This window comes from Miniopterus schreibersii, assembly GCF_964146895.1.
Source record: "Miniopterus schreibersii genome assembly, chromosome: 7".
Lineage (NCBI taxonomy): Eukaryota > Metazoa > Chordata > Mammalia > Chiroptera > Miniopteridae > Miniopterus > Miniopterus schreibersii.
In genome coordinates this window covers 6,781,293-6,804,174 of record NC_138108.1, presented here as the reverse complement: position 1 = coordinate 6,804,174, position 22,882 = coordinate 6,781,293, and the positions used below count along the sequence as shown (strand labels likewise).

Sequence of the window (22,882 nt, the reverse complement as noted above, 5' to 3'; positions counted from 1 at the left end):
ATGGTCAAGGTCTTAGGAAACCAGAGAAGACTGGGAAACGGCCATAGCCCAGAAGGAACGAAGGAGACATGACACCTAATTACTGTGGATCCTGGAATAGAGACGGAATTAGTGGAAAAACTGGTGAAATCCCAGTGAAGCCTGGAAGTTAGTCAATAGTAACGAACCCATCTCTGTAAGTTGTTTCTTAGTTGAGGGTCACACCATGATAATGCATGGTGTCACAACATGAGGGAAATTGTCTGTGTAACCTTTGTAACTTCTCTGTCCACCTAAAATTATCCCAAACTTAAAAGTTCATTAAAAATTAAAATGCCAGGAGGAGGTGTACTGAGTTACCAAGTGAGTTTGAGGGTGCTGCCAAGGAGCCACACATAGTTCTCTGCCCAGCAACCAGAAGTCACAGCCAGATGGGCTCCCAGGGTGGCAGGACCCTCCAAAGAAGCCACCAAGCCGCAGGCTGTAGAGGAGGCAGGCGGCTGGTGTGGCTGGTGTGGCTGTTGGCACTCTCCCTTCTCCGGCCAGCCGACCTGACGCCTTGCCCAGAGCTAAACAGAACCAGTGGTGGAATCTCGTACCCTTTTCCACAGCCTCTCAGTGATTTGCTATGTCATCTGCATCAGAGCCCCCTGGGTGCCCATTCAGTGCAGCTTCCTAGGCTCCGACCACCCCTCAGTGCGTTAGACTTTCTGGCAGTGGGATAGTAATCTGCATTTTTACCAAGTTCTCCATCATCATGCACACTGAAGGGTGAGGACCATGGCACCAAACTGGGCAGCTGTCCAGGTCCTGGAATCTCCAAGCCTGTCCGACTTTGCCCAGACCTCTTGCATTTATGCTGTTGAAGGACCAGGATGCCAGCGCTGGCTCCTGCCTCCAGTGCTAGTTTGTCACTGTGTGATGGGAACTGTGTTCCTGCGGCCAGGGCTGCTAAAGCCAGGAGGGGAGAATTCACGCAGCTGCTCTTCAGGACAAAGGCCACAGCAAGCTGCAGACACAGGGCCAGAGGCCAGCGTGTCCCCGAAGGAGGCAATTTTTAATCTTTTTTGAGCTCGATTTATTATAGTTTAAATACTCACTTCTCTACTACCCTCTCCTTTAAAAACAATAATGAATGTAAAACTTACTCAGTGACAACACCAGGATCAAAAAGCAAGAGGAATTTGGCAGGGGGACTAGTATTCAGGTTCTGAGAAGGCTACTGGAAGCCCCTTCCTACCCGTGCTCCCCAACCACGGCCCCCCCTTATCGCAGTGGCAGGTCTGCTGCCTACCCCTGAGAGATCAAGGCCGGAGGAGTCCAGAGACTGGAGCAGGTAGCCAGCCGTTCGGACCAAGGGACTGCTTGAAGGCCTCAGGGTCCCCGGAGTGGAGGCCAGTGAAAGTGCAGGCTGGCGGGAAGGGCATAGCAGCTGCCCTCACTGTGCAGGTCCTGCTAAGGCCCCATCTACACGCAGGCGTGCAGTCTCAACCAGAAATCGTGTCCAAGTTCTGTGTTGTCCAGCCTGGCATGCAGGGCCCCTCAGATGTATTAGGCAGTGAGAATACAGCCTCTGCCCTTGGGAGCCCTGCGTCCAGTTTTCCAAGAGTTTTCATATATTTATCCAGTGAATATCCGCAGATGACCTTGAATTGAAAAAAAAATTACAGTCTCAAAGTATGTGGAACAGGGAGGGATCTACTTGGAGATCCTCACCCTCTCTTCAGTTTCCAGGATCAGCGAGTATGAGGTGGAAACCGAGGTGCCGACAGACTGCTGACAAAGGGCATTCTGTTTCAGATCAAGGAAAACCTGGAACATCTTCAAGCTTCATTAACTATATGTAAAAGGTGTCTGAAAATTATTCCTACTGTCATTAAGATCCCTCTGGATAACGTGTTAAGTGGTGAAAAAATTTTCAAACGGTTTAAGACGAATTGACTTAAAAACTAGAAAAGATTTTTAGCATTGAAACCTACGTCCATTTGTTTCCCTGCTCTTCATGTGACAGCGCTTCCTAATCCGAGGCGGCACTCTGAGCCTCAGCCCCTCCTCCTTTCCTGCTTGCGAGGTAGAGGGCGAATCGAGGCTGTTTCTGTAAGAAATAATAATTATTCTCTGTTTAAAACAGATTCGACAGTTAGCTGCCAAGGCTGATGTTTGCAGCTGGGCCGACGGCTAAAATGTATACCTCATAAGAGATCCTAGTCCCTGATATTTTCAGCTGTCAAAATAATCTCACGTTTGCAGCAAGCCTTATCTGAGGCAGAAGGAAATCATTTCTGCTGCTTTTAAAACAGATCCTGTCTCCAGATCATGATAATGCAGTAATGTTCAGGTTTACAGATGTGGGTGGGGGATCAGGGAAGACAACTCATGCACCTCATGTCCGGAGCAGTGTGGAAAGGATCTGGGTTTGAATCTTGACTTGGCCTCTGGCCAGCTGTGTGGACTTGGCCAGTCACTTGAGATCTTTCAGGCTCAATTCCTCCATCTGTAAAATAGGCCAGGAAATTCTAATGGAAGGATACGTAGAATAAAAACCACATATAACAATATGGATGAATTTCACAAACAGCGCAAAATGAAGCCACTTGTGAAGGGTACCTGCAGTACGAATTCATTCATGGACAAAATGGACAAGTGAGTCCACCCTCTGAGGAGTGGGACCGTGGGTGCTCTTGGGTGCGGGGGAGTGGCTGGACGGGAGCTCGTGGAAGCTTATGAGTGCTGAAAACGTCCTATACTTCGAGCTGGACATTGGTTCCACATATTCAGTTCATGAAGATCAGGCTGTATGTATACTTTTTAAAAAGGAGGGGAGAGCCCTGGCCGGTGTGGCCCAGTTGGTTGGGCGTCGTCCTGTGCGCAGAGAGGTTGCTGGTTTGATTCCCAGTCAGGGCACATGCCCAGGTTGCAGCCTCGATCCCCGATGGGGGTCATGCAAGGGGCTGCCAATCAGTGTTTCACTCTCACATCAATGTTTCCCTCTCTCTCCCTCTCCCGTCCTCTCTTTGAAAATCAATAAAAAACCTTTAGAAGAATTGAAATAGGGCACCATAACAGCTCTCTACGCCAAAGGGTGATTACTGTTCCTCTCTCAATGTGAGTTTCCTCCTTTGACGTGTGGTGCCATTTCTCCTCTGATGCCCTGCGAAGGGGTCCCGCGAGTGTCTGTGCCAGCTGCGCATTTTGAGAGCTAGAGCCCAGGAACATCCACAGCTGGTTTGTCTGATTCCTCCCTGTGTTTCCCATCATGAAGACATTAACTGTCAGGCTTTTTCCTTGGGACGCTGTGAGTCCCTGTGGGTATCTGAGCTCCATGGGTCTTGGAGTCAACATGCCACATCCCACTTGCTCCTGACTCTGCCCACAGCTGGGCCTAACGTTCCCTGCCCAGCTGGAGCGGGGTGTCATATCCTGGCCCGTGTGCATAAGTTCAATTAAGAATAGTCTTGTTGAAAACAACTGCTAGAGAAAAAACAGGACTTGGACTTTATAACATTTAAGCAGTAAACTATTGGTAATTGGATTCATGGGTTTCTATATAATTTCAAAGCATTTAGCACTTTGAACAAAGAGAAATTCCTTTAGACATACATACGGCAAAAGCCACACCCAGTAAACTTTGAACCTTGCAGTACTCATAAAACCTCTGTGATAAAAGTCTTAAGCCTCTGTGCTTGGACACCATCTCTAATGAAAGTCGATAAATTAACACGTATAGGCTGAGGCAAAAGTAGGTTTACAGTTGTTGGGATGGCGCAGGGAGAGTGAGACATCTGGTCGACGTAGGTGATGGGAAGGGGCCTGTGAGAGCGAGTTAACAGGGTTAGAAGGAGTGACAGGTACAACCTTTTAGGTGCAATTGCATAAAGGTAAAGCCACTGCTTCTCCGTGTCTGTGGGTGGCACCCTGCGCGGCCGCCTCATGGACACTGTTGCACCTCTCTCGTTAGATTTAGGTTGCTGGGGCCTCGCGGTCAAGGACTGCCTATTTTAGTCCTTAATTGCTCCCACGGTGCCTGAAAAGTGTTGGTTTGTGTAATGGTTGAAATGCCTAGATCATTGTGAACTATATTTTTGGTATGTTTGCAGCTCTAAGCAACCCTTTGCAGTAAGGATCTCCATTGTCCTTCATACGACCTTCATGTATTATGCCCCCATGCTTGTCTGCCTGCCCAGATATTGGCCATTATGGTAATGCAGCCCCTAAATGTGGCCCATGGTGCCCCTGGTTGCTTGTGCATTTCTGGCTGGGGAGGCGCAGGGGGCACAGGTTAGAGGGAGGAAAAGAGAGGCCCCCAAGGCCAATCAAGAGAAACCAACCAGTGTACTTGGTGGGGACGACACCGCTGGCAACAGTTATTTCTGAGCATTAAAAAAATAAACTAAGCCCTTGAGACGTTAGGGGAGTTAAATGATGGAATGATGGAGCATGGTGGAAGAAAAAATTAAAATGGGAGGATTGTCAGGAAACTCCCAAATGAGTCAAATTAGTTTCGTGGACTGGACCACACTAAAAATATTTACTAGATGTTGAAACTGAGTATTGACAGCTAACGTTGAAATACGTTGTTCTATTTCTGTTTCGTGCTAAAATGAAGATGCCCAAACCATTTTCCCCCTTGGAGTCAGTCCTCGGGTGCAGAGCCCTGTAAATGTCAGAACCGTGGCCGGACTGTGTGCGATTCTCCCTGTGCTTTCTCGTGACAGGAAACAGCAGAAACTCGCCCCCATCCTATGGGTTCCGACTGTCACCAGAAGAAATGAGGAGAACACGGCTGCACAGGTTCGACCGCCAGTGAGGACACCTAGCATCTTGGGCAGACGTGGTCCAGGGGTGTAATCATTGCCCGTGTGTGGTTCCTCCCCAAACCCTGCTCACTTTAAACAGAAGCAGAGCGTGAGATTATCACCCTAGACTTCTCAGATCCGCCCTGTCCCGTGGCCCGAATCTAGAGTCACAGACCGGTTGGCCTGTCTTGAAACCAGCCTTGCTGAGTGCTGCCCACAGCTTCCTGGGAGCAGCCTCTCTCCTGGCCTTGTTTTCTCTCACAGACAAGGTCAGCGCCTCCATGCGGGGACCATGTCCACACTCCTCTCTCTGTCTACTCCACGGCGCCTAGGCCTTGTTTTGTTTTTGATGACTCTGACCTTCACCGGGAGGTTTGTCTCCACCAGCTCTGAAGATCAGGCTTTATCCGCCTGCCGTGCTCCATGGTCGACCTTGCAGGAAGTCGGGAGCTGTGCCTGGCCCTCCTGGCACGTTGCCTGACTCTCCAGGACCAGGATGTGGCTCCCACAGCACTCTGTTCCTGTCTCCTTGTGCAGGAGCCCTGGCTCCTAGGGCCCCTGCGTCTCGGTGGCGTTGGCAATGCCCTTAGTTTGGTCTTACATTGCTCTCTGCCTTATGGAACATCTGACCAAAAAAGCTTCAGTGAAACCTCAAGTGGGGAAACCACACTCTACTAGGTATCAGGCCAGCAATTTGGGCAGCCTCGCCAGTGACCATCTGTGCGCCTGGGATGGGACCTGTATTTGACCGTCAGCAAAGTGGCAGTAAGTGCCACAGGCAAAGTAGAGCCAAGGCATTCAGTGGGATGTTCACTGAGAAATCGCTCTTGAAGTTTTTTCTCATAAAAGTGCCTTTTCATTGGCCACTATAATAGCCACTTGTCTACTCACGTGTCTAACACACTCCCCTGCTGTGCTGTCTGTCCAGGTCATTTAAGATGCTTCCTGGTGCTTGTGTTTCCTGAACAAAAGGACTGTCCGATATCACTGATGTCTTAGTCACTGAGATATTTATTTTTTAAAGAGTTGGAAGCAAAAAAATTTCTATTTCAGTTTATCTAAGATTTGTATAGAGTTTTCTGATTGTGAAATTAATATACATGTCCCTTGTATATACATAAAGCAAACATGCTATGGAAGAAAATAAGCCACATGTTAACAAGTTACTTTGGGGAGAGGGGGTATATTGGATTTTGCTATCTGTTTTTTATAATTTTATATTGCTCTCTCAAAAACATATGTATATATGTGTGTATCACTTTTGCAACAAGAAAGTTGATTTATATAATACTAAAACAATAAATATGTAATCAAGAAAATGGACTTAGTAAGTGCTGTCTATTGAGAAAATTCACACTATAAACAGAAATACAAATATATACATGTACAGTTTTTAAATCACCTGAATTCTCACCGCTCAGAGTGCCCAGGGTTAATACTTGGGGGTATTGCTTTCTCTGTTTTTCCTTGTATGTCTTTGACAAATTTGGAGCATACCAACTGTGCTGTTCTATATCCAGTTCCTAATCTGAACTGACCTCCAAAAGGCTCTGACACTTCCATATAAATGAGCGAAGGAAACCACTTGAGACCTGGGTGCACTTTGACCTTCCGCCTGGCACAGTGCTACCTGGGCTCTTTGGGTTAATTTATCATTGAAATAAAGCTACAGCTTGCATATCATACGAATTGTATCTCTGAGTCTGGTGACTTTAAACATATTTAAATTAAAGTGTTCAACTTAAATGTCATTCTTCTCTCCTGTTTCCCATTAGGAGTAGCCTCACCGTTACACGCCGTCTTCTGATAGCACGCTGAACAGTAATCTGTTAGAACTTACATCTTTCCTTAATGTGACTTGAGCACAGCTACACAAGGACATGCCTTCACTGGAGCGTGGACTGAGTGGCTCTGGGACCCAGCCTGTGTCGTCTTTCTGCACTTTCCCCCTCCACCACCTAAGGCTGGCCCTGGCTCCTGGTGGGAACTCATGAAATGTTAGTTTCCCAGCAAACTAGGGTAATTGGGTTTGGGATGATCCAGCTGTACTATGCACACCTTCTTTATTCATGGAGTAGAGCATCACTAAGCTTTGGAGACATGGGAAAGGTCATTTTAGTTATAAATATAAACCAATTATCTTAGCACAACAGTAAAGATGTTCTGGAAATTGTTATAATTACTCCGTTCAGTTAATAGTTTTGCCTGTAACCAGGGCTTATTTCCCATATCCATCTGTTTCGTTTTCTACAACAAGGGATCCCCAAAGTTATGCCAACAAATTGGGTTGAGAAAGACAAAAGTAAGTGTAGTCTACGAATTGTCTCTAAGAGGAGATAAGCATATAGAGCTGGTTTTTAAATTTTATTTCTTTGCTTAATAGCAATTTCTTGTCTGGTCAACATCCGTTTTCCACAGTTTGATTATGGTCAGTGGACTTATAAAGCATCTTAATTCAGAATCTTGGTTCTCAAGGTGAGGGAGTGGTTAAAATTGCTCCCTCTGAACGACCTTGAAAGTGTTGCCTGTGATTGCAAAGTTGTACAGGGCTGTTCGAGCCTCCTCCATCATTCTGTCTGCTGCTGAGGCTCAGACTGAGCTGTCAGTGGCTGGTTTTAGCAGCATCAGGGCCAGGCTATTATTTGGCATCTGTTCTGCTGCCTGGGAAGTGAGTTAGCTCAAAGGGTGAGGTAAGATCTGCCACCAACCAGTCTGGAAGACAGAGGGTGTCCCCCGCCAGGCCTCCTTGTTCCCAATCGTAGCTTCTGAGAGATTCAGTATTCAGGAAAGAATTGTATTCATTGAGTCATTTTAAAAAACATAGCGCCTTTTCCCTTCCTATGGGTCATTACAGTCATTCCCTGTATTTTTTGGCCCCTAGTCTTTCATTTCAGAATCGCAGACTCCATGTACAAGGACCTTAAAATCTCTCAGTTCCTTGCTCTGCTCAATTTTTAAAATACCCCTGCGCTCAGTTCTACTTAGCTCTGCCCGTTCATTTTCCAGAATTGACTCTTGTGATGCCACCCATCATCTCCTACCTCTTATTGTCTCTCTGTTGCCAAAGGATGAAGGTCAGACTCATTAGCCTCAACCATGGGGGTGCCAACCAGCCTTTGGGCCTCATTCGATTTATCCATAAGACTTTGCACTTCTGCTGACTGGCTCACCCCTAAGCTGTGAGTTTTCCTGATCCTGTGACTTAGTCTGAGATGTGTTCTGACATGGGACAGTCTTCTCTCTGTCCAACCAGATCCTCCCTGTCCTGTCCCCGACACCACGGCCCTGAATGGCCTCATTGGGTCACCTTCACAGTGTCCTCAGGCCCCTTGGTATTGCAGGTTATCCTCAATGAGAAGCTGTCTTTCTGTCTAGATTGTAGCTTCACGAGAGCAGGGACCACGTTTGTGTGTATCTCCTTGTACTTTGAACAACGCTTTGTCTGGACTATCAGAACCAATACATGTGTGTGGACTGAAACAGAAGCTCGTTTATAATGCCACCATCGGAAGATGTAAAACAAGGTGACTGCTGCTTATTGGTATTGTTTTACATTTTCCCCCCTTGAGTCCCATCAAGGGAAGGATAACTTGAAGGACAGCATTTGCCCTAGAAACAAAATTGGGGGCCTTTTCCAGGTCTTCAAAGGATGACAGGCCTACTGATCAGACGGTGGGGACATATCACCCACCTGCCTCACTCTGAGGACACACCCCACCCCACTGGATGCTGCGACCTAGAGCGCAGCCCAAGATTCCAGTACGTCCAAGAAGGTCCCCGAGGAGTCCTGTGACTACCCCAACCCCGGCCACTGCCCTCTCGTAGGTTTGTGTTTGATGGGTCTATGCTAACGCTTTTTTCTTCTGTGGAATTTAAGGGTAGGGACAGAGTGACCTCGACATTGTGTTCAGATGGCAGAAATGAACTGGCGGATTTGAAAATACAGTTTATACCTTATCGAGGAAAACTGGGACTTTGCTAACAGAAATCATTACATTTGCTGGTGGTACGTACTGCTTCTTAGGAAGAGAAGGGTGTCACCTTGAGCAAGTCACTTTTTCTGCCTACACCTCAGCCTCCTTACCTGCAAAAGAGGGTCGTTGAGAGGTTGAGAGGGAGCATGTACAGCAGGGTGAACACGGCTCCTGTCACCCAATTCCTGCTAGTACATAGCTCAAGAAACGTTAAATATCCTCACATTTCTCTTAGCTGAGAGGTGGGACCCGAGAGCACTGAAGGCCCCTCCAAATGGAAAAGATTAACCCCTTGAAACCGTTATTGCCCGTCTGCCTGGCACTCAGCGCCGAGAGACTATTATCACTGCCTAACCCCTACCTTCCAGTTACTGTGGTTATCAGTAACAGCGCCTCACGTACACTTTAATCTCTTTGTAGTTGTATCTCTTACTTTAAATCCTTAGGACAACCCTGAGAAGCGAGTTGTCTCATTTTCCTTCAATTAATGGGGCAACTGGGGCCGCAGGGTCTGCGCCCAGCCCACTGCCATGCAACTCGACGGGCTGATGCAGACCCCGGCGCTGAGGCCCAGCTTCCTGCCCACCCCCCACCGCATCACCGTGTGCACCGCGCTTCCCGGAGCCTGGGAACCCCATCCTTTCCCCGGCAGAGGGGTCCCGTTTAGGCTGCCCACGCAGCCCACACTTCTGCCTGTGGCCTCTCCTGTTTCCCCCCCTAGACCAGCTGCAAGGCAGGCCGCACTCCAAGGTACATAAAAAAGTAAACTCACTTTGCCTTGAAAGACAATAAATGCACCAAAGACATCACAGTTGGGAGGTCATCACAGAATTTTATATATAATAAATGATATACAATGTAATACAACAAAAACTTAACTGTCAATAACAGATCAGGCATCTTGCAAATGGTAAATGTTAAAGGTCTTTCCTTTATAACCACAGGTTAGAAAAACGGATGCAATGTATTGGACCCATTTCACATTTTTCCTATGAATCATTAAATATTTAAGCACCATAAAATTCAAGCATTTACGTGGACGTGGCAGCCAGCCTCGGTGGTTTAAAATGCATTATGCAGAGTCTCTGCAGATAATGACAGTGACAATTGCACAGTACTGATTTTTAATGTCATTGTTTTGTTCCCTGCAGAACTTCCTGATAATGTTCCTGCAGGAAACTGTGACTCTTTTTTTTTTTTTTTGGTATAGTAATTTTGAGAATTGAAATAAAATAGCATCCCTAGACATTAAGAATTGGCCAGGTTTAAATAATTCTAATTATTGTATGCCTGTGAGAATCATAATATAACCCTATGTAAAAAAAAAAAAAACAAACACAACCCAGAAGTATCTTTCATATTAAATGGTTTGTTTTAAATAGAATATGTGACTATAATCAATGTGCAGTGGCTGCTATGTATTAGGTACATAATCAAACTTAATTGCCAATGCCAGAGTAGGTGTTATATCCCATTTTATCAAAGATAAAAGGGGGGCTCAGGGCATTGCTGTAACTCACCCAAGGCAACAGCAAAAAGTGACAGAGCCAGATTCAAACCTGGGTTCAACCAACTCTAAAGTCCACATTTTCCCATCATTCTTGCAGCCATAGCAAATAAAAGTAACAGTTATCAAATTAGCCTTGTGAGCTAATAGAAACACGAATCTAATGTGCTTTCCTGGAACACATGGAATGATTTGTTTTCTTATAATCTATAAGAGGCTCAAAATGAAATCTCGGATAAAATCCAGTTTCCGTGCACCATTCCATTGACTGTTTTCTTGAGCACCGAGAACACATGCACCAGCTTGTGAGAGGCGACCTTGGACCAGGAAGCTCTCACATCATGAGGGGATTCAGATTTCAGCCGAAGTCCAGTCACGTGACATTTCAAGGAAGAGTCTTCTCTCAGCCAAATCTCTCAAAATCTTACTTCTGAAATTTCAGTTTTTGGAGAAGTAGCTAGTCTTCAGGAAGGGGTGATGGTTAAAATTATTTCAAAATATTTGAATGTAACAACATATGGGCACACCCACGATCTCTTCTCATAATTATTCACAGGAAGCCAATCGATGGAATTGTAGATCTGAAACCTATATAATTTTATTAACCAATGTCACCTCAATAAGTTCAATTTTTAAAAATTTAAAAAGAAATTTCATTGCCTATTTAAAAAAACCACCATGTGCAAAGCAAAACATTTAATCCCTAATGACACTTGTCGTTGAAAAGAATTGTGTCAATAATGTGCCCAGCTCTGTGTAAGCACCAGGCATACACAGTTGAGTGCAGCCTCCTGCCTTCAGGGGGCTTACATTTTGGCAAGAGAAGGGAGGAAGGGTGATGAGCCAATACAGGAGCCACGGGGGAACGTGGCAGTGGGCAGGTGCCAGTCCCCCTGGGGAAGTTCACATACGCTCCTCACCTTAACTCATTCAGCCTTCAAAGAAGGAACTGTCAGGCAGGTCAGCTCTGGAGGCCTGGCTGGGGCATCACTGGTAGAAAGAGCAGGAGCGAAGCCACAGAGGTTGGGACCCACCTCTCTGATGAGCACACAGGTAAGCCACAGACAGTCCCTGCAGGGCCCTTCGCCCCATGGGAAGTTACTGGACTCCACGGGCACTAGAGTCATGGAAGGATTTTTTAAGCCAAAGAGTAACAAAATCCAATTTGCATCTCAGGGAAATGACAGCGGGATTGGAAGTGGAGGCATTCGTTGGGGGAGTAAAAATAACAAATGCACATCTTAAGATGAAACACAGGAGTGTAGGTGCAAGACGAGGCTGTTAAGACAGGTACAATGAGGCCGGAGAGGAAGGAATCCACAGGTTCTGGTGACCGAAGTTCAGGTCTTTGGAATATGGGAGGGGAAGGAACGGGCCACCACTCGCAGCCTGGACACCTGGACACCTGGATGTACAGAGCTCCACTCACGGAGAAGATGGACCCGAAGGGAACCTGCCAGCCCCCAGCTGGTGGCCCAGAGCGATTCCCACTGGGCACCCTAGACCCGGTGCAACCAGCAAGCGGGGCAGGGGCCCTGCACGGAGGTTTTGATGAGAGCAGGCACCCGTGTTGGAGTCGGTGCGCAGCTTAAAGCTCTGTCCATCCTTCACAGGCAAAGGATATTGCAAAGCACCCTGCTATGGCCAGGCAGAGAAAGTCATGCTTCAAATGACATGGTCTTCTATCCCAAGAAGTTATTTCTGCCAGTGTTTTGCCCTTAGGTCATTTAAAATGCTTTTTTCAAAAATCAGAAGGCAGCACTTCGATGCCTTTAGAAAGGGCTTCTACGAAACCAGTATTTTGATCAGTCTCGGACACTGTCCCAGGCTCAACGGGAGCAAACTGCCCACTGCATTCAGCCTGTTTTTTGCAAAGTTTACTTGGCAAGTTTATTAAAGTCTTATTTACTACCAAAGTTAAAGTGTTTCATTTATCACCCTTACTTCTCCGAAAATGTTCCCAGACCAAGTTCATGAACAAACAAGACAAATTTTTAGAAGGCTTGAGTTTCGGTAATGTATGATAAAGCTTTTGGAGACAGAAAATTATAAGTATGAATAAGGTTGAAAATGGCTTAAATTTCAGGTGCTCAGAAATATGTAACATGCCATAGCATGGTTTAAAAACATCAATAAATGGGTCAAATGCAGCAGGTACATCAAGAAGGTGTTGCCTCTTAAAATGTGCATTTTCTATTTTTACTAGAAAATATTCTTAAATTGTCATGTTAGGGACAAGACTCATTTGAAATGTGTTCTGCATATAAGGGCACATTCCTAAGCAATGTTTGACCAGGAAACTATTTCTTATAAACAAGCTTTTAATTGAGTTTTCCTTCTCGCAGTTATTTTTAAGTGCATCGAAACAGCACAGAAATGAGTGTCACTGTCTCATGAGAAAGGTCTTTCATTTTCTCTAAAGTGACTATTTTTTTAAGTGAGAAAGGCAAGTTCCCTAAAAATATTTTCCAACAAGTCTTCTGATATTTAGGATTAGACCACTGACATCTTGGCAAAACAGAAAACAAATCCTTTGCTATTCAGAAAACTCATTAATGGACATATCTACTAAATTTTATAGAAAATATTAATGCCAAGTGGCACCTGCTGCCTTGGTATAAAACGGATAGAACATATAAGAATGTTTTTAGAAGTGGGAGAACAGGATGCTCCTATGAAAACCAGTAACAGGAACATAAAATTGTAGGTTGTCTGTTTAAAGGTAGCCCCACGGCTTCCTGGGGGGGTGACTGTGACTTAAACGAATCTTCTCACCTACGTTTAATTAAGTCGGCCTGCATTTTCCCCCAAGTGCTTAATAAGAGCTCTGCCACTTCCCCTGTGAGAAGCTATTATGTGCAGGAAGCAGAGTGTCCACTGCGGGCTGTGAGCCAGCTCTGCAGGGACCGCTGGGGACCCGCGAGATGCTTTGCATGAGCCGTATGCCGCCTGAGGACGCCTCATGTGGCATCCATCCCCTCACCACGCACACACCAAAGACAAGCTGGACCCCGACTGGGGAAAAGCCGCCTGCTTGGAAGTTCCCTGCCACGGGAAGTCAATTTTTGTGAATCACTGTCTTAATATTCATTAACGGCGTTTAGGCTTTTAATCCCTTCCTGGATATATTTTTTCCATAATTGCTACTTTTCAAAAGGGCTGCCAGAGTAGGCATCTCTATTCTCCGACAAACGCAGAGGGAAACATAATGTTTTACGCTCATCTGCAGTGTGTTTATGCTAATGTCGCATCCCTGAAACAGGGCAACGTGGTTCTTTCGGGCACAGTGATTCATTCCGCTTTCAAATGCACTGTTCACGCTGGCTGCCTGGATCTTTTTTGTTGTTGTTGTTGTTTAATCCCCTTGGGTCATAGTTTTACAATTATTTAAAGTGCATGGAAAAAATAGATTACAGAGGAAATCATTTTGAAATGTTGGAAATCTCGACTTTGCAGTTTCATTTGTCAGCCTATTTATTTTTTCATGCAAAATGCATCCAGAAGCCCCCTGTATTCCAGAGGAATTGACTTCAATTGTCTGAGGTGCTAGTAAGCAATGAATGGAGTTTTCAGTAAGGTAGTTTGTAATCTGGCCTTTATCATCTCCTTGCCTTCCTGTGAATTAGCATCCTTTTAAATATAAAGTTAGCTCTTCTGCCCTCCTCAACAGAATGAGGACATCTGGTTTCATCCAGATGGGTGGGTCGGACCACATCCATGCATGCAGCATTTGCTTAACCTGCCCAGGACCGAGGAGGGAGGTACGGAGCTGTGGGAATGAGCGCAATGAACCCGAGCGAGCCGCTACCACGGGGTCGGAAATGAGCACCAGTAATCCCATCGCACGGCCCGCGCCACAGCCCGGAAGGTCTCCCGGCGGCACGCCGCCCGGCGGCCTCTAGCCCACCTTCATGCAGACCTGGCACCTGCTGATCTTCTCGCGCTGGGCCTGGCTGTCCTTCAAGGTTTCTGGTGATGGTGCCGCGGAAAACTGCAAGTGTGGTTTGACCGCCGTCAGCCAGAAGCTGTACTTGTTTGCAAAGAAGTGGCACGTTCCCAGCCGCCCTTGGCATTCGAGGAATGGAGCGGCTCGGAAATCTTCCAGGCAGCTGCCAGGTGACGTGAGCGCCTGCCCTCCTCCTTGGTCCCCAGCGCCTGTGTGCTACCAGGACAACAGGAGAGAATCAGGGCCCAGACACACGCAGACAACCCCAGGCCCGAGCAGGGACGTGCCGGGGCCTGGGCCTGACTTTTTCATTTTTCCTGAAATTACTCCAGCAAGACCAAACTCGACCTGCTGAGGAAAAGAGCAGCAGGGAAGAGCTGGGTGTGCGCACAAAATTCACCCTCCCCCCCACCGATGGCCGAATCGATTCCTGCTTCTAAACTGTACCCCAGTAGGAGAAAAACCACCCCTGCCACTGAGGAGCAACCAGCCCTGCGGCTCAGCAGGCTACGGTTTGGGGGCCCCTGGCGACCGCCCGCCCTGCCGCGGCCGGTGGGGCCGCAGGGACTCACCATGAGGAAGGAGTACCCGATCCAGAGGCTGCGCCAGGCGCGCGGACACGGCGGGACGGCCTGGTCCTGGCTGTGCAGCGCCACCGCCTGCGCCGGGGCCTCGCACACGGCGCAGCGGCTGATGTAGGGGCGGATGTCCTCCCCGGCCAGCGGCGACATGGGCAGGGGCGCGGCGCTGGCCAGCCAGTAGGACCTGTCGTTTCTCCGGGCGTAGTGGCAGACTTGGTGGATGTTGCAGTAGGCGAAGGGCAGTGTGCTGAACACCGGGAGGCAAGACCCCGCCTGGCCTTGGGAAGGAGACGAGACCACGTGGCATTGGAGCCGCCTGTCTCGGTGCCCCCAGCGACCTTCCTGCGTGTTTGCAGACACGCGGCCCAGCGCACGGAGGCCCTGGCCCAAGTCTACTTCTGTGCGGGCGAAAGCGGGTATGGGCCTGACCGTTTCGGCCACCTCCCTGGACCCTCGGGCCAGCCCTCCTTCCCGCACCCACCCATGACTCAGCCAGGTGGGGGGCGCCGTGAGCACTCAGCCAGGTGGGGGGCGCTCAGCCAGGCGGGGGGCGCCGTGAGCACCTCCCTGCCTCCCCCCCCCCCCCAGGCTCCGGGCCCGGCCTGGCGGGGAAGCTGGAGGAGCACACGGGCCATGAACCTACAGCTGGACAAGCCCCGAGAAAGAGGAGTGCGGGGCGGGACCCACGGGCGGGACAACAGAGGGAGGGATGTGACGCTAGGAGCCGAAACACGAAAAACAGTCAGCCAGGTGCGGGGATGGTGGGACTATTCAAAGCCCCTGCAGAGTAAAGAGGGTCAGAGATAGGGAGGGAGGGTGGAGCTCAGAGGACTCAGACGCGTTACGGGGGGAGGTGGGAGTAGAGGTCTGTGTGTCTGTCTGTCTCGAGGGTGTCCAGAAGCCAATCAGACAGAGCGTGGGTGCTGTGCCTGTGTGGTTAAGGGATTTTCTCCCAAGGGCTCTGCAGAGCTTTGCCACACGCGCTCTGGCTCGAACAGGGCAGAGAAGGGAGGCTGCCGGCGCCGAGGCCAGGCAGGAAAGGGACTGAGGGCAGGAAGGAGAGAAGAGAAATCAAGTCAGATACGAATGTGACTTCCTTTCCCCAGGCCCCTCTGAGGGGAAAGGCCTGCTGACCCCAAGGGAGAAAAGGGGAGGGACATGTCAGTAGCTGCCACCTCCAGGCCTGCACCCTTGGACCATAACAGCCCAGTGAGGGGTCATGGCCCAGTGAGAGCCGTGACAAAACTCACTCCACCAGCACCCATCCCTGTTGGCATCTCCTTCCTGTGCCCGCCACCCCAACCTTCATTATCCGGGAAATACGGTGTCTGCCGGCACCCAGTGCTTAAACTCTCGGCGTCAGTCTCACAAATCTGCCGTTGCAAACTGACGAACGGTACCAAGAAATGACTCCAACTCACATTGTCATGGACAACGCAGCTGGAGCGGGGTGGGGAGCGGGTGCCGCGAACACCACGCCACGTAATCACCGGGGTGCTCCCATGCACCATTTACAGGAAGAAGTAAAAACTGCATTTTAGATCGGTTACATCTCACTCACTGTCTTTTTTTAAAAAACCAGTAAGTCGTCAGATAATAATAACAGTAGCCAGAACGAGCTGCTTTGGCACGGCACAGGATGCCAGGTTTAACAGGATTCACTGAGAATTCCCCTGGTAGTGTAAACAGAGAAAAAATCCCACAGAAGAGGAGCGATCATTTAAGGTCTTCACGAATTTGTGAAATTAACCGGCCAGTTTTACTCTCAGGCACTGGGCACGGGCGACCAGCTGCTCTGTACGTACCCAGGTCTTGACTGTGAGCCCTCTCCTGTCCTTCCAGGTAGAGCAGACTATAGCCCGTCCAGAGCCTGGGCATGCCCATGGGGCAGGTGGGCTCTCCGTCCGTCTGACTGTGGAGAACCAGGAGGAAGCCGCTGAGGTATCCAGGGCCGAACCCTTTGGGCCCAGGATCCCCAATGGGCCCAGGAGGGCCTGCAGGAATAAAGAAAAAAATGAAGGTCGCTTAGGGAGTTCAGTTTCACAAACACTTCCGAGCACCTCTGCCTGGTGCATCGCTGAGCACTGGGGGCGGAGAGGGGAGCACAGCAGCGCCCACCGCAGGTGCCCCCTCACCTGCAGCAGTCTGCGCGCAGCTCACTCAGCAAGTATTTACTCCAAACAGCATCCAGGAGGCTGGGCTACGTTAGCATAAAAACAAAACAGACAAAACGCCCTGCCCTCCTAGAGCTCACACTCCACTTGGAGAAATGACAGACAATGCTCATGATAAAGAGGTAAAGTGTGAATATGTTAAAGTAAAAAGTGTGAATGAGGCCTGCTCCTGGGTTTTGTTTGACCCACCAGGATTTCCCAAGCTGAGGTCTTGGACTTGAAAAGCAGAGTGTAGGCAACGCTGGGCGGCATTTCCACGTGGCAACCACAGGCCCAGGCTGAGCTGTGGCTTTCAGACTGGGCTCCTCCCGGCTGCAGACCCCGCCCAGCCCTCCTCACCCTTTCTCATTACTAGCCTGGCATTGCAGACACTCTCGAAATCAAGACTGTGTCCTTGGGTCTTTAGGTCCCTGGAGCCTAACGTATGTCCTGGTGCATTCTACTTCAAATTTCTGTTCTGAAGGATCTTCTCTCCCCTCCCACGGTGCCCACTCCCAAACCTGTTTCTTAGGAAAGAGGCTTGCATGCTATATACATTTATCGATGGGTGTACAATAGTGAAGTAAACTCAGAAAACCAGAGGCCAGGTGACTTGGCCAGTGTCCAGGGCGGGACCCCCTCCGCCATCGCCAGCGTCTTCAGCACAGCCTCTCAAAGATGGGCACACAGCAGGTGCCAGGCTTACCTTGGACAAGGGAGCAGCTGCGATGGCTGAGCCTTTTGTGATAATGTGTAGTGTGTGGGGAAAGACTGAACTGGAGACAGGGCCTCGACTTGTTTTTATGACAAGTGTCAGACAGCTGTGACAGGTGAGCAAGTACATGGGGATACGGCCTAGTTCATTTTTGCTGTTTCCATCTCTCTAATACCTGGTGAGTTGTGATCTAAGGCAAATGCTTTTCACAGGATCCATTTGGGAAGCTGCTTGAGAGGCGGGGGCCTTGCACACAGTTCCCAGATCAGCTTGTCAGAGGAAAGGCGAGAAACTGAAACCTTACCTGGTGCTCCAGGGCAGCCGGCTTCTCCCATGTCACCTCTGTGTCCCGGAGGCCCAGGCGGCCCTGGGATGCCATCCTCACCCCTCCTGCCGTCCAGCCCGGGCTGTCCCTTGCACCCTGCATAAAGCCCACGGTGGCAGTGGTGAGAACAGTAAGACACCTGGCAGTCAGTCGGCAGCATCCTCAAACGCGAATGCATACACAGTGTTCTGGGGTCTCGTTAAAATGTGGTTCCGATCCAGCAGGTCCGGTGTGACCATACTTTGAGTAGCAAGGATGGAGAGGGCTCTTCGTTACCAGGTTATTAGGCCAACCTCCTCCCATCTGTGCTCCTGGACAATTCTGGTTGCTCTAAGCCCAATCTTTCCTTAAAGGCTCTGCTCAAATGCCAGCCCCTGCTGGGGTCTTAGCAGTCCTGCACCCCTCCACACAGGGACTCACTGCTCCTTGGCTCATTCCCCTAAAGCCTTTTGCTTGAAACTCCTTTAAAACCAAACTATCATCTCTCATCATTTAGCATTACTTAGGTCCTGCTGGCCATTTCTGCCACGAGGCTGCGGGACCCAGGGTGGGGGGAACACATCCGATTCACATTTGTGTTGCTCACACCTAGGTCTCCACCGCACTGGATATGAAGAGTACTTTATGAAGTACTATGTCCACCGTACTTTATGAAGAGCAGAGGGAATCCAGAAGCACTTCCTGAACTGAACTTACAGAACCCCGTGATAGGTACGTCTTCTTCTTGAAAGCTGTTCTATTACAGGTAGGCAGGGGAGGGGGAGCCCAGCTCTCAATAATGCGAATATATACACAACGAGGCAGCTGGGCTTTGAAAGCAGATCAAGTGATGAGCTCCCCTGCCTGAGAGTTTTATCCACGCACGCCAAGAGCCAAAGCAAAGAGAAGTGACTGCCCATCCCCAGGGCCCAGGGGCTGTCAGAGAAGGTGGCTCCAGTGGACACCAATTCACTTAGTGCACACACACCGGTGCAGTGCAGCAAGTACACACGACAGCCCCGTGTCACTTTGAGGAGGGCTCCAGAGCTGGGCACCACCCAAGGACTACTCAGACTCCAGCAGAGGCATCTCAGAGGCCCTCCGCTACCTGGGTTTGGGACACAGGAGAAAAACAGGTGGTGCAAAATTCCTTCTTCTAATTCCTAAGCTAAAAAGAGCTGAAACTACAGCCGGGCAGTGGGAAAATGGGAAAGGAATGTCCTTGGGCCTCTTAGGATACCTTGCACACAGGTTATCTAGAATCAGGGGCACTGCCAATTGGTCTGAAAAGATCAGTGACCACCAAGATGACCAGCCCAGCAGCCCGGGCTCCCTAATCACTTTGTAAATTATCCAGTGCGGTGGAGATATGAGAAAATAAACGATTTGGAGGACACTTTTCAGAGGAATGGTTTTGTTTAAATACTTAAATAAGGATCCTGCTACCCTGACAAGGATTGAGCAATGTTCAAATCAATTAAATAAACAGTGCAGTCATTGCCATAATTTAGAGTGATCCACCCTCACCCTCCTCCTAGGCTGCATCTCCTTCCCCCCCTTGTAAGCTGTTTCTGCTCCAGGGAACTTCTGTTCAGTTGTTTTTCACTGAAAATCAAGTTAACAGCTATTAATGACCATGAATAGAGCATCTACTCTGTTGGGCTAAGAAGTTTCAAAGCCTCATGTCCCAAAGCTGCCCAAGAAAAGACTTAAGTAGAATTTCAACAAAACAGTGGAAGGGACGGGTCGATCCAGTTAGTACATGATTAAACCTTTGCGTAAACGTAGAAAAAATAGACAAGCAGAAGGAAATTTTCATTACCTCTTCCTCACTAGTTGTTTAGGCTCCAGAAACAAATAAACAAACAAAAAACCTATATAGCAAAACAATATGTATAAATACAAATAATGAGCAATCGGTGTCAGGCTCGTACCTGCTCCTGGAGGGCCTCTCATCCCGGGGAGCCCCATGGCTCCTTCTGGTCCTCTTGGGCCTGGTACCCCAGGAAGCCCTGGGATTCGGGGGCAGGCATCCAAATCCGCAGGTGGCCCCGGCTTACCTGAAATTGGGAGTTGCCACTTGTGTGATGGATTCAAATGATTACGAAGGAGCCTCTTCTGCCATCTCAAATCAGACGGGCTCCTGACACTACACGTATCGAGAATGTTCAACAGTCCTACACAAGGTCCATGGAGGTGGGACTGTGTTCATGTCAGTGCGTGAAGAACTTTCAGAAAGCATTTTGTTGAATAAATGATTGAGTAATTGAGTGAACGGGATCTCAGAGGAAGCAGAAGTATAAAATCGTGAAGGTCAGTTGACAACACTAATTTGGTGACCTCCACAGGACTGATTTCCAATCTTTGGGCCACCTGTGGGGTGCCAGCCACAGGTGGTGTGGGGAGAGGTACTGGTGTGTTCCTAATGCTCAGCTTAAAGTCTCTGGTTCCTTCCTCTACGCTGCAGCCAGGAGGGGTTCCACAGTGTCTGTCACTCAGAGAGGGCACTGCAGGGTCGGTAGAGGCACTAAAGCATGACTGAACCTTGACGGCATGCTGGAGTTCTCCAGGGCGGTTATAAAACACTGATGCCTGCGTCCCGCCCCAGAAACACTGGTGGAACTGGTCCAGGACAGGGCCTGGGCAGTGACACAAGCTTGGTTGTACAATAAACCCAGCTGGGGAGCTTTTCAAAAGTATTAGTGCTGGGACCCATCTAGATTTATTAAATGGGAATTTCTGGGGGTGGGACCCAGGCGTCAGTAATGTTTTCCCAGATGATTCCACGTGGGCCAGGACCGAGAAGCGCCGGTGTCAGGCTGCGGTTCTGACTCCAGCACACCAGGATCATCTGGCGGGTCTGTCAGAGCCCAGAGCGCCGAGCCAGCAGGTCTGGGTGGACCCCGCTTCCGCGCATCTAACATGTTCCCGGTGAGGCCGCTGGTGCCCATCTGGGATCTCATTTCGAGAACCCTGCTCTAACAGCTTAAAAGGTTTTCCTTCTTGGTTCCATTCACATCTTTACGGCATTTTTTCTAAAGCTTCATTCAGTACCCCTATGGACAATCCAGCAGCAAGAAAAGATGGCCCCAGGCAATCACGGTATCAGCTAACATGTACCGGGTGCTTGAGCGGCCACCAGGCCCCGGGCTCAGTGCCTGACGATCACAGGCTCCCAGGCAGCCTGTGCGTATGCGCAGCTGCTACGAGGGTGTCTCAGGAAAGCTCAGGCTCAGGTAAACGAGTGACGCATCTAACACTTGGCAGAGCCTACATTGGAACCCAGGATGTTCTGGCTCCAAACCCGAGTTCTTCAGGGCCGCACCATGTGCCTGGAGAGCTCTTAACACCTGTGTGATAAATGCTAAGAAATGCAACATGTTTTAAAATACACTATCTATAGGTTTTCTTAAAATTCATACGAATGCGCAAAATAATTTTAAGAACAGCATTGATAAAGCAGCGAGAATATTCTAGAAAATGCGGCCACAATCGTAAGGTTTTAGTCTCCACAGTGGTTAGTGTGCCCTATAAGGACTTGAGCCCTATAAGGACTTTGGAATTTAGCCCCTTGTGAGGTATTGTGTGAAACCACACAACACAGAGCTGGATGTACCTTTACTGTACGCAGAGCTTACTATAAAACTAGGCTCCTCCACCCTGGGTGACCTGAGAGAAATGCAGGTGACTATTTCCCGTGATCCCCGAGTCACCTGGCGAACGAGGGTGGTCGCTCACCAGTGGTGAGCTAGTGGAGGAAGCAGGCAAGGGAAGCGAGTGGGCATGCGGCTGGTAATTCCGATTTAGGATTTTGCTGTTACCCTCAAATGAGCTGACGCAGTCACAGGGAGGCAGTAGGACTGAAGTGCAAACTCATTAAATATGCAACTGTAGTGTTTAAATATCAGCGTTTAAAATAGCAGGATTTTTTTGTAAATTATGATTTTGCTTTTCTTTCCTTCTTCATAAACCAGAAGTTGAAAGAGAGGGGCCAGCGCATCGCTTCTAAGCGCCCTAAAAGTAACCGAGGGCACCCGTAGCCAGGGCGGCTTTCGGGGGGGCTGCTGCAGGGCGGGGAGGGGGAAACACGGCATTCACAGCTCTGCTTTCTCCCTCCCGGAGCCGCTCACGCTCCCTGAGCATGCCAGCCACAAAATAGCATGTTGTTTTGCACCGTGGAGGATTAGACAAAGAGTGGAAAGAACAAAGACATTGCATTTGAACACACAAAGGAATTTGCTCCTTGAAAATGGACTTCTGGTGCCGCAGCAAAGGCTTGTGCCAGCCCCTCGCTGGGCGTTCAGGACCCGTCTGCTCATGCGCGGGTGCTGCTTACTTTCGGGGTGTTCTGTGCACGTACACTTATAAAAGCAGCTCCCATCGGTGTGACCGTGGCATTTGACGGAGAAGGCACTCATGCTCTGTGCCTGATCTGAAATTATGTTAGCTGAGAATCCAGTGCCCTGGCAGCCCGTAATGAGGCTCAGCATCGGGACAGTCTAATACGGGGTTACTAGATCTGTAACGAGCAAGCAGAGGCATTAAAGCCTAAAATAATTACAGGACCCCATGAAATGCCGTGAAAAGGGGAAGTACAGGAACCACTGGAAATCAGATTTACAGGAAATTATTCATTTTATAGCAACACTTACCTCTGTAACCTGGAGAGGTCCAAAGGCAAACACCGAGGCCCACAATGATTTTCATACAGTGGAAAGAGATTTTTAAATTGTGAGTTAGGACAAACGCGAAATAGATTGTTTGAGAACATAAATAATTAGTTTGAGGATGTCGTCAATGACAAGTAGCATGATGACATCTTACTGACATAAAAACCCACATAAGGTGTCCAGTGGGTGGCTCAGGTGGTTGGAGCATCACCCTGTGCACCCAAAGGTGGTGGGTTTGCTTCCCTGTCAGGGCACAT

General features: G+C 48.9%; 2 protein-coding genes across 5 annotated transcripts in view; one reads left to right on the top strand and one right to left on the bottom strand.

The window, feature by feature from the left end:
* The window catches only part of RHBDD1 (rhomboid domain containing 1), a 145,580-nt gene that overhangs the window by 78,770 nt on the left and 43,928 nt on the right, over positions 1 to 22,882 (top strand). Inside the window, exon 7 of one of the 4 annotated variants that reach the window (XM_081141911.1) lies at positions 18,569 to 19,357. The exons of 2 other annotated variants lie outside the window; for them this stretch is intronic. In XM_081141911.1, the coding sequence (XP_080998037.1) occupies positions 18,569 to 18,630 (62 nt within the window). In that variant the 3' untranslated portion in view covers positions 18,631 to 19,357. Of the gene's footprint in view, positions 1 to 4,694; positions 6,526 to 18,568; positions 19,358 to 22,882 lie in introns of those variants that run through there. One more of the 4 variants, XM_081141910.1, reaches the window with a different exon arrangement.
* The window catches only part of COL4A4 (collagen type IV alpha 4 chain), an 89,870-nt gene continuing 76,940 nt past the window's right edge, over positions 9,953 to 22,882 (bottom strand). The window contains exons 43-47 of the mRNA XM_081141912.1: positions 19,890 to 20,015; positions 17,956 to 18,072; positions 16,589 to 16,777; positions 14,775 to 15,061; positions 9,953 to 14,418 (exon numbers count right to left, since the gene is read on the bottom strand). Of these exons, the coding sequence (XP_080998038.1) occupies positions 14,155 to 14,418; positions 14,775 to 15,061; positions 16,589 to 16,777; positions 17,956 to 18,072; positions 19,890 to 20,015 (983 nt within the window). The 3' untranslated portion in view covers positions 9,953 to 14,154. The remainder of the gene's footprint in view (positions 14,419 to 14,774; positions 15,062 to 16,588; positions 16,778 to 17,955; positions 18,073 to 19,889; positions 20,016 to 22,882) is intronic.